Source organism: Microcaecilia unicolor, chromosome 5 (genome assembly GCF_901765095.1).
Source record: "Microcaecilia unicolor chromosome 5, aMicUni1.1, whole genome shotgun sequence".
Lineage (NCBI taxonomy): Eukaryota > Metazoa > Chordata > Amphibia > Gymnophiona > Siphonopidae > Microcaecilia > Microcaecilia unicolor.
Genome location: NC_044035.1, coordinates 360609256 through 360624625, shown reverse-complemented (window position 1 = coordinate 360624625; position 15370 = coordinate 360609256). Strand labels below are relative to the sequence as shown.

The 15370-nt window shown below is 44.5% G+C and overlaps 1 protein-coding gene across 1 annotated transcript; it reads left to right on the top strand.

Annotated features, from left to right (window-relative positions):
• Positions 1-537: 537 nt before the first annotated feature.
• NOB1 (NIN1 (RPN12) binding protein 1 homolog) lies at positions 538-14562 on the top strand. The gene is made up of 9 exons (XM_030204667.1): positions 538-640; positions 3809-3941; positions 4841-4974; positions 5058-5129; positions 5225-5374; positions 7875-8093; positions 8432-8529; positions 9316-9460; positions 13195-14562. Exons 1-9 carry the CDS (start codon positions 563-565, stop codon positions 13459-13461), a joined length of 1296 nt encoding a protein of 431 aa, XP_030060527.1. The 5' UTR covers positions 538-562; the 3' UTR covers positions 13462-14562.
• Positions 14563-15370: the final 808 nt, after the last annotated feature.

The following is a 15370-nucleotide window of genomic DNA, read 5'->3' as shown; positions in this document are numbered from 1 at the left end:
CCGTGCAGGTCTTTTTCTGCCGTCATCTACTATGTTACTATGTAGATGCATAATGTAACATGGATATAATATGGGTATTCCAATCAATATTCAGGGTGCAGGACAGAGTTAAAACTGAGGAAACACCTTCAGCAATTGAGATGGATGGCAAAAGAGCAAGAGAAATCTACGAGGCAAAGATAAAGAAACAAAACACCAATAAAGATCCGACTTAGCAGCACCCAGGCATCCTCATCTGTTTTTATGTATTTATTTAATTTGCCTTTCTCCCAGCAAAGGCTGAGTGGGGGCTGCTGAGTTCCATCCTTTCCTTTCCTTCTCTTCTTTATTTTTATTGTTACGTATTTATTTATTTATTATTTCTGATCCCCGCCCCGCCTCTCTCTCTTACGTCACACAGTGAGCTTTCCAATCAGCAAACGGAAACGCTTTCGTAACAGCGCGTGCTCAGCTCACCCGGAACCTCTTGCTTGCTGTTGCTCTCAGCAGCCAATCAGGAAGCGGTTCTTTCCGGGGTGCCTCGCAGTAATCTCTTCTGCAATTGGCTGCTTGGCCACAGGCGATGAGGAAGATGGCGCCGGCTTTTGTGGAACATGTTGTGGCGGATGCTGGAGCTTTTTTACTTAACGCCGCCCTACACGTAATTTTTTTTGTGGAGGGGGGGGTCACCTAACTAGAGCGAGAGAGACAAGCATCAATGCACTGAAGAGGAGGCGAGAATGAGGGGGGGGGGGAGCCGGGGACACACAGGGGAATGAAGGGGGGGGGGGGAGCCATGGATATATAGAATAGGAGGCAGAGAGAGCCTCAGACTCATGGAGGAGTGAGAAATGACCAGGGAAGGGAGACATTCGGGGATCTATGGAGGAATGGAAGAGCTGGGAATACAAGTAGGAGGGAGAGATGAGGATACACAGTGGTAGCAAGGGGGGGAGGGATAGAATGAACAATCCTGGTCTGGACTAGCACGGGTGGGATACTTGAGAGAGAGCCAGGGATACACAGAGGGGAGGGCAGCAGTGGGGAAACTGAGTGGAGGAGACAGAGCTGGAGATTACCAGGGAAAGGGATACATGCAGGATTGGGGGGGGGGGGGCAGAGAATCTAGGATATACGTATTAGAGAGAGAGAGACTAGGAATAAATGGAGCCAGGAGGGAGAACAGCCAAGGATACGCTTGTTAAGGAGTTAGAGCACTGACTTCCAAACCTGTTTTGTGGGAACCTGGACAGTCAGGTTTTCAGGATATCCACAATGAATATCCATGAGATTGATTTGCCTACCAAGGAGGCTGTGTATGCAAATCAATCTTTTGAATATTCATTGTGGATATCCTGAAAACCTTACTGGCTGGGGTTCCCCCAGGACAGTTATAGGAATCACTGAGTTAGAGAACCAGTAATAAATGTGGAGAAAGATGGGGATTATAGAGGCTGGAAGTGTTGGAGTGAGCGCATCAGTGATGCACAGGTTAGGGGGTTAGAGAGAGAATGAGCCAGGGTTAGAAGGGGCAGGGGAAGAGATACATGGATGAGAAGAATAGGGAGTGAAGGGGGAGCTGGGGATACACAGTTGGATGGGAGGAGAGAGGAAGATAGAGGCTTGAGAGTGAAGGGGAGTTGGGGATACACAATAGGAAGGGGGACCGAGAGGTACAGATGAGGAGGATAGGGAGTAAGGGGATACACAGCAGAGAAGAGGCGAGAGAGAGAGTGATTATATAGAGAAGAACGACAGGGAATGAAGAGGAAGCTGGGGATAGACAGTGGGGAGGGGAGAAGTATAATATTTATTTATTTTATGTAGTTCATGCCTTTTTATTAGTAGCTCAAGGTGTGTTATTTCTAGATACAATTGATGTTTCCTTGTCCCCAGAGGGTCCACAATCTAAAGGCCACATTGTGTTATTTTTAAGGCAAAGTATTGTTTATTTGTTGTAAACTGCCCTGAATATTGATGAGGTGAGAGAAAATTGTAAAAACAGGTGTTATGGGGAAAAATGAAGTCAGTGAGTTAAGATGGACACTTAATTTAGATACTCTGTCATCAGCCCAAGATGATATCTTGGTGGAAAATGGAGGACAGCAAGCTAGCTGCATGTGCGGGAGAAAGGCTGCTGAGAAAGGGCCCACATGGCACGGGCCTCGCCAAGGAGGAGAGCCACTGTGTTGGCATGGGAGACTGCAGTCCACAGGCGTATCGCAGTGCAACCATGATGATGGAACAGTCAAGGTCAATCACAAAGGCTGACCTACGGACTTGGATGGTAGAGCTGAAGGGAGGAATTTGGGTCTGTTAAGACCTAGATTCAGGATGCCGTGCAAGAGCTCATAGCAGATTTGGCAGAGATAAGTACTCGTTTCGATGGGGTGGAGACCCTCATGGACAGTTATGAGGACACTGTGTCAGACCTTCAGACTGGACTGGAGGCACTACAAGATAACTACCAGGCGCTTAGGCTTAAGATGGAGGACCTAAAAAATGGGTCTAGGCGCATTTGTGCCTACGAGGAATGCCCGAGATTGTGGAATTTAATAATACTCTGGAAGTGCTGCAGGATTTTGTGGCTTGGCTGTTACCAGATGAGCCTAATGGGCAGACTGGATGGACCGTGCAGGTCTTTTTCTGCCGTCATCTACTATGTTACTATGTGATCCCTATTAAGTGAACCCACCAGTTCTTGGGTTCTCGAATTGCGAATAAGCCACATGACATTGTGGTGTGCTTCCTCAGATTTGCTGATAAGGATCAGCTGATGAGCAAGGCTCAAGGGAGGAGGCCTCTTTCCTTTTGAGGAGTGCAGGTGGTATTGTATCAGAATTTGGCCTACAGCACTCTGCAGAAACAAAAGACATTTCAGGCATTCACTCAGGCGATACAAAAGGCTCAGTAGAGATATAAAATGACCTTTCCTTTTGGCCTGGTAGTCATGATCAGTAGAATTCACAAGAAGGTGATTAGTGTAGAGGAAGCCATGGATTTCCTTAAAAAAGAAGGTGTGAACCTACTGCCTGCACCCACTTTGACTGCGGAGCAGCTGGATATTCATCAGAAAGTGGCTGACTTCAGGTGGCAAAGGGTGGAGAGGTGTGGGCGCCAGCAGGGATGTGCTGATAAAGTGGGAGTGAACACAGGACTTCGCTGAGAGGGCTTCACCTTGGATTTCTGTACACCTGGACCTTGCTTTTTTTGTGTTGAGAGTGGGCGGTTTCTGCTTAAGAACGTAAGAACATAAGTATTGCCATACTGGGACAGACCGAAGGTCCATCAAGCCCAGCATCCTGTTTCCAATAGCTTGTAAATTCAATAAAGTGCGCCTCTTTGAGCACAGGTGGAAATGCTTTCAGGAGTGGAGGTGTGGGTATAGTTTCTAATGGGGGGGGGGATGAGAGAAGGGGTGGGAAGTTTCTGGTTGGGCTGTTCTGGTGATGGGGAGTGAAGTCAAAGGACGCTAACTGTGTGGGGTGCATGAGGAGCACACGTGCCCATTTGCAGCTGAAGAGGGGTTGTTTTTTTTCTGGAGTGGTGTTAGGAGCTGTTTTTGTTCTGCTGGGCGTGTATTTGCTATGATGTTTTGTGTCACTGAAAATGCAAAAAAGTAATAAAAAGTGAGTTAAAAAAAAACAAGCAAACCAGGTGTTATTAGCAAGTAAACCCCATATTAATGTGTTATCACAGATTAGTAAATGAGGCTTTAAGTTTGTACTGGAGATTATGACTGGTTCTGTGACTGTTGTATTCTGTGACTTGACCTTTGTCCTTTTTTACCTACTAATGAGTACAGTGCAATATATATTTTATTTCACAGGAGATCGGGAAAAATATTTACACTGTTAAGGAAGTGGTCAGTGAAATTCGGGACAAGGAGACACGAAGGCGGCTTGCAGTTCTGCCCTATGTGCTGCATTTCAAGGAACCCTTCCCGGAGAATATCAGACTAGGTGAGTATTTGCAGGACAGGAGGCTGGAAGATCTTCTGATGCAGCATTAGAAACAATATTCGATATGTTTTCTCAGCTTCTGACAAACCTTTCAGTCCATACTATTTTGCTACTCATAAATGTGTTTGTTTCTGCAAAATCCGCTATCCAATATACACAAATACACTTAGCTTTCTTAAGTGGTGCTTGTTAGATGCCGCTGTACGGTCCTTCACCTGCTGCCCCGAGCCAACGATGGCCAGCGTTTCGCTGCTTCTTCAGGGTCTCAGGCTGCAAACGGGACACGAGCACAGCTCTCCACGGCAGCGTACTTGTGTATATTGGATAGCGGATTTTGCTCCAGTAGTGATCTACACACTAAGAACTGACATATCATCACTTAGAATATTATTGTTTTGATGTATTTTTGACCATAGACAGAATAAGATTTTTTAGATCTGTGGCACTATAGGGTTTTTTGGCTGATGATGATGAGAAGACCATTGTGTCTGTTTTAGCTCTGTGAGATTAGTTGTTGATCTCAGAGCTTTTTGAGGCCTTTTTCCCTATAAACAGAGTCGTTTTTCATTTTGTGGATTTCTCTGATTGTTCTAGATTTTGTTGTATCTTCCACACCACTTGTGTAGTTTTATAGTTGATTCAAAACTGCTGCCACCCAGCTCATTGATGAGATTAAAAATGGAAGGGCACAAATGCAAGAACGCTTTCCGTGTTTTTTTTTTTTTTTGTTACATTTGTACCCCGCACTATCCCACTCATGGCAGGCTCAATGCGGCTTACATGGGGCAATGGAGGGTTAAGTGACTTGCCCAGAGTCACAAGGAGCTGCATGTGCCGGGAATCTAATACAGATCTTTCCAGTCCTGCCCACTAAAGGGTTTATTTGTTTCTTTCCCCAGTCACAGAGTTTTCAAAGAAGACAGGTGATTACAGAAGCCTGTCGGCCACAGATATTAAAGTGCTGGCCCTCACTTACCAACTGGAGACGGAGCATGTAGGAGTTGGTCACATAAGGAAAGAATCTGAAGTGAAGGTGAGGCTCAGTGCTGGTGCTTTCTGAAAGAAAGATTTGTTTTCATTGTTAAAAAAAAAAATCATTATTCATTTTATTTTTAGATTACAGCGAGTTCAACTCTACAGCATCCCGAGACCCCAGTTAACATCACAGGGTTCCATTTCCCTTCCAAGGTAACAGTTTGCACTGGGTGCCCTTTTCTACATGTAACCAGCACATACAAGAATATGTAACGATCTTTTCTGTTGAATTCTTCTCCCATCCACAGAAGAAGAACCTCACGGAGACACCGAATGAGCCTGTGTCAGCTTCAGAGGTGGAACATGGGGTTGCACATACAGAGCAGCCCGAGTTTGGCTCGTTTCTGTACTGGAGAGACCCTCTACCCAGCATCGAGGAGTTATTGCAGGAATTCCTGGTGAGCACAGGCTTTTTCAGACACGGGGCTCATCTCCTTTTCTTGTTCTGAAATATTCCTTTCGTTTTCTCCCCTCTCTCTACTACTACTACTACTACTATTTAGCATTTCTATAGCGCTACAAGGCATACGCAGCGCTGTACAAACATAGAAGAAAGACAGTCCCTGCTCAAAGAGCTTACAATCTAATAGACAAAAAATAAATAAAGTAAGCAAATCAAATCAATTAATGTGAACGGGAAGGAAGAGAGGAGGGTAGGTGGAGGCGAGTGGTTACAAGTGGTTACGAGTCAAAAGCAATGTTAAAGAGGTGGGTTTTCAGTCTAGATTTAAAGGTGGCCAAGGATGGGGCAAGACGTAGGGGCTCAGGAAGTTTATTCCAGGCGTAGGGTGCAGCGAGACAGAAGGCGCGAAGTCTGGAGTTGGCAGTAGTGGAGAAGGGAACAGATAAGAAGGATTTATCCATGGAGCGGAGTGCACGGGAAGGGGTGTAGGGAAGGACGAGTGTGGAGAGTTACTGGGGAGCAGCAGAGTGAATACATTTATAGGTTAGTAGAAGAAGTTTGAACAGGATGCGAAAACGGATAGGGAGCCAGTGAAGGGTCTTGAGGAGAGGGGTAGTATGAGTAAAGCGACCCTGGCGGAAGACGAGACGGGCAGCAGAGTTTTGAACCGACTGGAGAGGGGAGAGCTGACTAAGTGGGAGGCCAGCAAGAAGCAGATTGCAGTAGTCTAAACGAGAGGTGACAAGGGTGTGGATGAGGGTTTTGGTAGAGTGCTCGGAAAGAAAGGGGCGGATTTTACGGATGTTGTAAAGAAAGAAACGACAGGTCTTGGCGGTCTGCTGGATATGAGCAGAGAAGGAGAGAGAAGAGTCAAAGATGACCCCAAGGTTTCGAGCTGAGGAGACAGGGAGAATGAGAGAGCCATCAACAGAAATAGAAAACGGGGGGAGCGGGGAGGTGGGTTTGGGGGGGAAAATGAGAAGCTCGGTTTTGGTCATATTTAATTTCAGGTGGCGTTGAGACATCCAGGCAGCAATGTCAGACAAGCACGCTGAAACTTTGGTTTGGATGCAAGGTGAGATATCAGGGGTAGAAAGGTAGATTTGGGAGTCATCAGCATAGAGGTGGTAGGAAAAGCCATGGGATGAGATTAATGAACCAAGGGAAGAAGTGTAGATAGAAAAGAGGAGGGGACCAAGAACAGAACCCTGAGGTACACCGACAGGCAGAGGGATAGAAGTAGAAGAGGATCCACCAGAGTGAACACTAAAGGTGCGGAGGGAGAGGTAGGAAGAGAACCAGGAAAGGACAGAGCCCTGGAATCCAAGTGAGGACAGGGTATCGAGAAGTATGCTGTGATCGACAGTGTCAAAAGCAGCGGAAAGATCAAGAAGAATGAGGATGGAATATTGACCTCTGGATTTAGCCAGTAATAGGTCATTGGAGACTTTAGTAAGCGCAGTTTCAGTTGAGTGGAGAGGGCGAAAACCAGATTGTAATGGGTCAAGAATAGCATGTGAGGAGAGAAAATCAAGGCAGCGGCGGTGAACAGCACGCTCAAGTAATTTGGAGAGAAAAGGAAGGAGGGAGATGGGTCTGCTGCCCCACTTCTGCAAATTTCAAATGTTACCTTGTTCAAGTGTTGTGCAACGTGCAGTTGTATATTGCAAGGAGAAACAAACTGGTTGTGGAGATTTTTAATAGAAAAAGCAACCCCACCCCCTAACTACCAAATCTCTGATCGCCCGACATGTAGCTTTTTTTTTTAGCTAGAATTACATAAGTATTGCCACACTGGGACAGACCAAAGGTCAATCAAGCCCAGCATCTTGTTTCCAACAATGGCCAATCCTGGTCACAAATACCTGACAAGATTCCAAAAAAGTTCAGTACATTTTATTCTGCTTATCCCAGAAATAAGCAGTGGATTTTGCCCAAGTCATAATAATGGTCTATGGACTTTTCCTTTAGGAAGCCGTCCAAACGTTTTTTTAAACCCCGTTATCTAACCACCTTTACCACATTCTCTGGCAGTGAATTCCAGGTTGTCATTACATGTTGAGTGAAGAAAATGTTTCTCTGATTTGTTTTAAATTTACTACTTTGTAGCTTCATCGCATGCCCCCTAGTCCTAGTATTTTTGGAAAGTGTAAACAAACAATTCACATCTATCCGTTCCACTGCTGCCTTCTGTGACACATGGGGAAGCCACTGCTTGTCCCAGGATTGGTAGCATGGAATGTTGCTTCTATTTGGGTTTTTGCCAGGTACTTGTGACCTGGATTGGCCACTGTTGGAAACAGGATACTGAGCTAGGTGGACCATTGGTCTGACCCAGTATGGCTACTCTTATGTTCTGTTATAACTGGCAGCTGTTACACTTCAGTGTTCTTCCAGCTACAAAGCTTTAACAATGATGAGAGAGGAACTTCGTAGCTGCTACCTCCTTTCCGTTCAGGTATTGTACATTTTGAAAGTCTCCTTGTTCTGTCTAGACTGTAGACCCAGTCACTACAGAGATCCATAACGCACAGCCATTGGAGGCCATAAGTACTGCCACAGGTGTGGTCACTGGCTGTGAAGGGGAAGGAGGTGATGACGATGAAGGATGGATCACTCCCAGCAACATTAAACAAATTCAGCATGAGCTGGGGTGTCGGGAGGTGCCGGACAATATAACAGTTGGATGTTTGACCACTGACTTTGCCATGCAGGTATGCTTAGGAATCTGTATTTCTCCGCTGAACATTGAAGCAGCTGTCATGAGGACTGCGCTGTATATGGCCTTTTGATTTTATTCCTTCCTATTTCCCCTCTCATTTTTTGCTTGGCAGCACAGAGTTTCATTTCTGCAGCATAAATACAAGCGACTGGATAGTCGTTAAGACCTTCTTTCTGCTGAGACTGTGTGTCTGTAGCAGGCTGTAGTAAAGTATCTGCCCTGGTTCCTCGGGAGTTGGTAGCTGAGCTTTGTTTCCCTGTTAGAAGCTGCTGATTGAGTTCTGTTAGGCTTTGGTTACTTCTTGTCCACGTTTTTCCATTTTCTTCGTAGAATGTTCTCCTTCAGATGGGCCTTCATGTATTGGGGGTGAACGGCATGCAGATCCGTCAGACTAGAAACTACGTATTGCGCTGCCATGGTTGCTTCAGGTGAGTTCAGTTGTTCTAAGAGCTTTTGGTCTTACTTTTTATGGAGATTCCCTGGGTTATTTTGCTTTTCTTAATAGGAACCACAGTAGAATTACTAGAAATCTTTTTATGTTAGAATTCCCTACTGTTCGTAAAGTCAAGGCTATGCGTCCCCTACAGCCCTATCAGGCAGCCTCTAATTGGAATTCTCTTCCTTCTTTTCTTAGGCAAACAGAACATTGTTATGAATTTCAGAAACTACTAAAGACTTTCCTTTTCAGAAAATATTTTCCTTTAATTTTGTTTCTGATGATTGTGCATATTTTGTGCAACTCTCTGGAATATGGCTCTTTTTCTTGATGTTATTCACTTAGAACTTGTTGGCTTTAGCGGGTTATTTAAGACCTTAATGTGTGTCAGGCTGGACTGGAGTTGTGTAGAAGCAGCATGGTCCAGCCTCCTCCTCTTCGTGTTGGTTGTGGAGCCTTGTCTTCAGGACTCCAGCCTGTGCGTTCTGCCCACCTGCAGTCGTTTGTTAATTAAAATTCTTATATACCACTACACAATACAAATGAATAATTGAACTAAGCAGTTTACATAAAATCATAAACCATCTAAAAAATGAAAGACCTTCCCACAGCCCATCTCAACCACATGTCTGGTGCACACATTAGAAAGGGGATGGGATTTGATAGACCGCCTTTCTGTGGTTACAGTGAAAGCAATTTACAAAATATATATAGGTACTTATTAGAACATGGGAACCATTTTCAGTCTCTATTAATATATTTTACCAAACTCTTTCAGGACCACGTCTGATATGACCAAGGTGTTTTGTCCTAAGTGTGGAAACAGGACATTAAAGAAGGTGGCTGTGACGTTGAGCGAGGATGGCAGTCTTCACATGCATTTCTCACGAAACCCAAAGGTGCTGAATCCAAGAGGACTTAAGGTGAGGGAGCTGCTGTTGCTTCTAAACTGGTCCTCTTCAAACATGCCTTGATTCAGTCGCTAGTATTAAATGCTGACAAAACCGTCGCCTGTTGGTTTTCGAATACATCAGTTACTCCTTCCTCTCCCATTCAGCTCTTTGGCACATAGATCACCTGGGTGCTGTTTCCATTATATTGGTATAATGCTTGATTCTTCCTTCTTCCAACCTCAAATTTCGCATTTGTCTAGGGTCAATTTTCTTGTCTTTCAACAATTGCGGGTGATACGTCACTTCTTTGACTGTAATCAAGTTCCATGCTCTTATCCTCTCATTTTTCACCTCTCAACTATTGCAATATAATTTATACTGGTTTACCCCATATGTCAGAGGTTCCCAAACCTGGTCCTGGAGGCACCCCAGCCATCAGGTTTTCAGGATAGCCACATTGAAGGCGATCAGAGACGAGAAAAAAGCTGACCGTTGAAAATTTCCTAGAGGCCGTGGACTGTCCACATGTGGATGAAAAGATCAGTAGTGTCAGAACAAGTTGATATCTGGAATACACACTTAGCAAAGACCTTAGAGAAAACAGCACCACTGAAAAAGGTCTTATGCCCCACTCACAAACGCTCACCTTGGTTTTCTCCAGAACTTTGGACCCTTAAACTCGAAGAATGGAAACTGGAAAGGAGATGGCGTAAATCTCACCTGGATGAAGACGGGCTAAACAGTAGGAAGCACACGACAAAGTACCACCAAGCCTTAACAGCAACCAAAAAACAATATTTCTCTCAATGCATTGCAAGGCTGCCAATTCAACCAAGCAGCTGTTCAGTATAGTAATCAGCCTATTGCAACCCCCACAACAGAACCAGCCTGCCCAGTCTAAATTGAACTGCAATGATGCATATTTTGCAAACAGAATTAAGTCTGCACCAATTACCTGCTCCCTCGACCCCTGCCCATCAAAGACAGTGCAGCAGGCAAGTATGGGCCTCATAGAAGGTGCCACAAAAATTGTGAATGCCTCTCTTTCTAGTGGGCAACTACCAACAGCATTAAAAAGGGCAGTGGTTCACTCTTTGCTAAAGAAAAACAAACTTGAAAGTTACTGGCCAGTATCCAACATCCCGTTTCTAGGGAAACTTATAGAACAAACAGTCTGTGTTGAACTCGATGATTGATTGGCTAGAAGAGAAAAACTGGCTAGATCCATGTCAATCTGGATTCAGACCCGGTTGTGGAAAGAAATGGTCCTCGTATCTCTACTAGATGATCTTCACAGAAACTTAGACAGGGGATTTGCCTCGGTGTTAATACTGATCTGTGGATCTACTACTACTACTTAGCATTTCTATAGCGCTGCCAGGGTTACGCAGCGCTGTACAAGTTTAACACGGGGAAGGACAGTCCCTGCTCAAAAGAGCTTACAATCTAAAGGTTACAAACTATGTAGTCAGTGTAGGTATCATGAATGGGGAAGGTGGTTATGCGCCAAAAGCATGGGAGAAGAGATGGGTTTTGAGTAAGGACTTGAAAATGGGCAGGGAGGGCGCATGGCGTATGGGCTCGGGAAGTCTGTTCCAGGCAGAAGGGGCGGAGTCTGGAGTTAGCGGTGGTGGAGAAGGGTACGGATAAGAGTGATTTGTCCTGAGAGCGGAGGTTACGGGTGGGAACATACGGGGAGAGGAGGGTAGAGAGGTAATGGGGGGCTGCAGATTGAGTGCACTTGAAGGTCAATAGGAGAAGCTTAAATTGTATACGGTAGCAGATCATGATACCATGCTAGCATGACTGGCAGAAATGGGTATCAATGGAACAGTACTTGTGTAGTTCAGATCCTGTCTATCAGACAGGCAACAATCCATAATGTTTGGCAGCACCTCATCGCCACCATGGGCACTGACCTGTGGGGTACCACTAGGATCGATACTGTCACCTATTCTTTTCAATATCTACCTCAAACTGCTAGCTGAGCTGATTCGGTCAATGGACACTCAGTTCTACATCTATGCGGATGATATGCAGCTACTCATACCCATTGAACCTGACTTACCTGCAGCCTTGAAGAAACTGATTACTTGTCTAACATCAATTCAAGAATGGGCTAAACACAACAAACTTTGCCTGAACCCAAGTAAAACTGAGCTTCTCTGGGTCCCTAACACAAGTGGATACATACCTGACATCAAAATCCCTTTTGGGAAGTATGAACTCCCCCTCAAATCACAAGTCAGGAACCTTGGAATACAGTTAGATTCAACAATTACTCTGATTCCCCAAATCCAAGCAACCTTCAAGAGCTGCCTCTACTATTTGCGACAGCTACGCTGCCTCTCTCCTTACATCGAGAAGGTAAATCTTATCCTAGTAGTGCATGCCATGATAATATAAAACCTGGATTACTGTAATGCACTCTACAGTGGTCTGACTACAAAGAGTCTGCACCAGCTCCAACTGATTCAGAATGCAGCAGCAAGACTCATAGAAGGTTGCAAACGACGTGACCATATCACATTTTTGCAAAAACTTAATTGGTTACCAGTACAATATAGGGCTAAATTTAAAACTCTCTGATCTTCAAGGCCCTTAAAGGAAACGTCCCTGAGTAGTTAAAGAACAGGATGACCCTCTATAACACCTCCAAGGACACTAAGGTCCACCCAAGGAGTATCCCTAACCACACCCTCTCCAAAAGACATCACACGATGTGATACCCACAAACGAACCTTCTCCAGAGTAGCCCCCACGCTCTGGAATGCACTCCCTGAAAGGCTGCGCTTAACACAAGACTGTCTACTACTACTACTTAACATTTCTATAGCTCTACTAGGGTTACGCAGCGCTGTACAGTTTAACAAAGAAGGACAGTCCCTGCTCAAAGGAGCTTACTATCTGTACTTCAGGATGCAGGTGAAAGCGTGGCTCTTCAATCAGGCCTTTGATGGAACAAGTAACTAACTCGTTATTCTCACTTACACACACAAGGAGTGACTTGGGCTGCACATTCGTAGCAGGACATGTTTATCCACTCCTACCCTAGCTGAGGTAACATTTAATCATCTCTCTGACCTCATGTGCAACTTCCTTTAATCACCTTACTTTCTAACTCCTTACCTATCTATATGTTCCATCTTTGCTTATATCCTACGCCAGTGTTTCCCAAACTTTTTCAGTTCAACTCACCCTTTGTGTCCGAGCAGTTTTTCATGGTACCCTCCTCCTTCTCCTCGTTTGTCTTTTATCCTCCACTCATTTTTTTTTTCTGTGTTTCTGGGCTGACAAGTGACACAAATGTACATATTTGATTCCTCTTAAAAAGTGTACCCAACAATAGTACGAGTGGCATGAAAACACTGATATTTTGAACTCTTAAAGGATCCCTAAAGTTAGAATTTATAAATGCTTAAGAATCGAAGCCCTACTTCTGTCCTGTAAGGTTACTGCTGCTACTGGGCAGAGAATTCAGCAGGTCCCTCAGGCCTCTTTGCTGAGTCACTGCATCCATTAGGGTGTCTGGCAGCACTTCTAGAATGTTCTGTACACAGTCTCAAATAGAGCTGCGGAAGACAGAGGCACTTGGGGAGAATGTGTGAAAATGATTGAGAGAATTTATTGAACGGTTAAAGCCAGAAAATATCTGCATGCAGGAATCGTTCTTCCACTGTGGTTCTGGTGAAATTGCTTGAAACTTTCCTGTTGGGACATGAAGACTTCAGATAAGTAACTGTGTGTGTCTCTCTCTCTCTCAGTATTCCCTGTCGAAACCAGCTGGTGGAAAACACACCAACAACCCTCATCTGGTTGCAGACCAGCAATTCCCACAGCAGAGACTGTCCAGAAAGGCAAGACAAAAGACAAATGCGTTTGACCCTGACTACACCGCAGGTGTGTCTCCGTTCGCAGAGAATGACATTTATAGCCGGGCAGCCAACTTGCATATCCGAGACGGAGGTGTGGGCGCGGGAAAGAGACGGATGAATCCCAACAGTAACAAGAAGGGTTCGAAGAAAAGATAATATGTAAGAAAATGGGACTGTCAGCAAAAGCAATAAATGATACACAGCTCTCCTCTGCACACACAGAGGCTGCCGGACCTTACGTCATCAAAAAGTAGCTGAGAACCGTGCATCGGTTTCTCGCCTCTGCTGAGCCTTCATTCACTGCTTGGTCCTTGTCTAGGACCAGAAACCACAGCTTCCTTCTGCACATGATCTGTGCACCCTGTGTCTGGGCAGTGGCTGGAGAGCCTGTCAGGCTCCTGTTCCTCTCTTCACCGTGCAGAACAGAGAAGGAAGAGACGGAGAGGCTTGTGACACAACCCCTCCCCCATTCAGCTTTTGTGCAGTTCATTTCTTTCGAGAAGTTCTTGGGTTCTCCAGCAGCTATTTGTCATTGTAAAAATGGCTAACGTAGAGCCCTCCATTTCCCTTATGGAATGTGGGTGTGAACTTTATCTGTTTACAGCTATGCTTCATCTTAAATTTTTTATGAAAATGTTAAAGCTGCAAAGCAGACAATCCGTCCAGGTATTCCTTCTGTGCTGTGCGGAGTGTAAAGATCAAACTGCAGGGAAGGAATGTCTCTACTTTGCTTTTTTTGTTGTTGCATGTTTCATAATATATATAATTCTGATTTTCATGAAATTAAGATGCATGCTTTATTTAAGATCTGATAAGCCACTTTTTAATAAAAGTGTTATAACAAAGCTACATACGTGTGTAACATTAATAACACACACAAATAGGAGATTGGTGAATCCAAAAGAAACACAAAACCAAAAGCCATCAACGTAAAGAGAGAAATATTAGTGAGGAAAAATTGTAGGTGAAATATATTGCCTATCTTTAGTACAAACCTGCCCTTTTCACTGGTTCTAGGATGTGAACACTTGTAATCTGTCATTGGGCCTCAAAAAAGTCTTACGAAGAACCGTTTTGGGTTTGTTTGTTTTTTATATCAGTCACCAATATGTACATAAGCAAAAAATTAAATGATCATTTATCTCAAATACACTGTTCAAAAGCCAGTCCCATAACTGACTTTACATATCCAAACAGCCAATAGTGGCCTTCGTTTTGCTATAAACTGCTGCTTCAGAGATGGAACTGAATTCGATTCCCACTGCAGCTCCTTCTGACCGTGAGCAAGTCACTTAACCCTCCATTGCCCCTGGTACAAAATAAGTACCTGAATATATGTAAACCGCTTTGAATGTAGTTGCAAAAACCTCAGAAAGGCAGTATATCAAGTCCCACTTCCCTTTCCCCCTTTTCCCTTATGACATCACAATATCAGAAGTGAGCCAAGTATGGGGCAATCAAGCCATTGTGACATCACTGATGAGGTTGGCTCTTATTGGTGGAATGAGTGGAGGAGTAGCCTAGTGGTTAGTGCAGTGGACTTTGATCCTGGGGAACTGAGTTCGATTCCCACTGCAGCTCCTTGTGACTCTGGGCAAGTCACTTAACCCTCAATTGCCCCTGGTACAAAATAAGTACCTGTATATAAGTAAACCGCTTTGAATGTAGTTGCATAAACCACAGAAAGGTGGTATATCAAGTCCCATTTCCTTTTCCCGTTCAGCATACCACATCACTTCCTGGATGGCTTATTTATAAAGACTTCCACCAACCAGCTGGGAAGAAGAACAAAAGAAATAATGAGTAATTCTTTTAATCAATAAAAGTAAAAAACTCCAGAAAAATAATTTCAGGCACTGCAACATTGAAATTCTAAAGTTTTATTGTGTTGAAAGTTGCAGCAAAGCACAATTTTGATTACCCCCCCCCCCACCACCACCACCATGAGTGCAAACAAGAATCTGGTCCAATACTAAACAACGTGGGTCTACTAATTAATGATAATGTGCAGTATGCTGAAGAAGGGAGTAACAGCCCCCCCCCCCCACCCACCCAAAAAACCCAA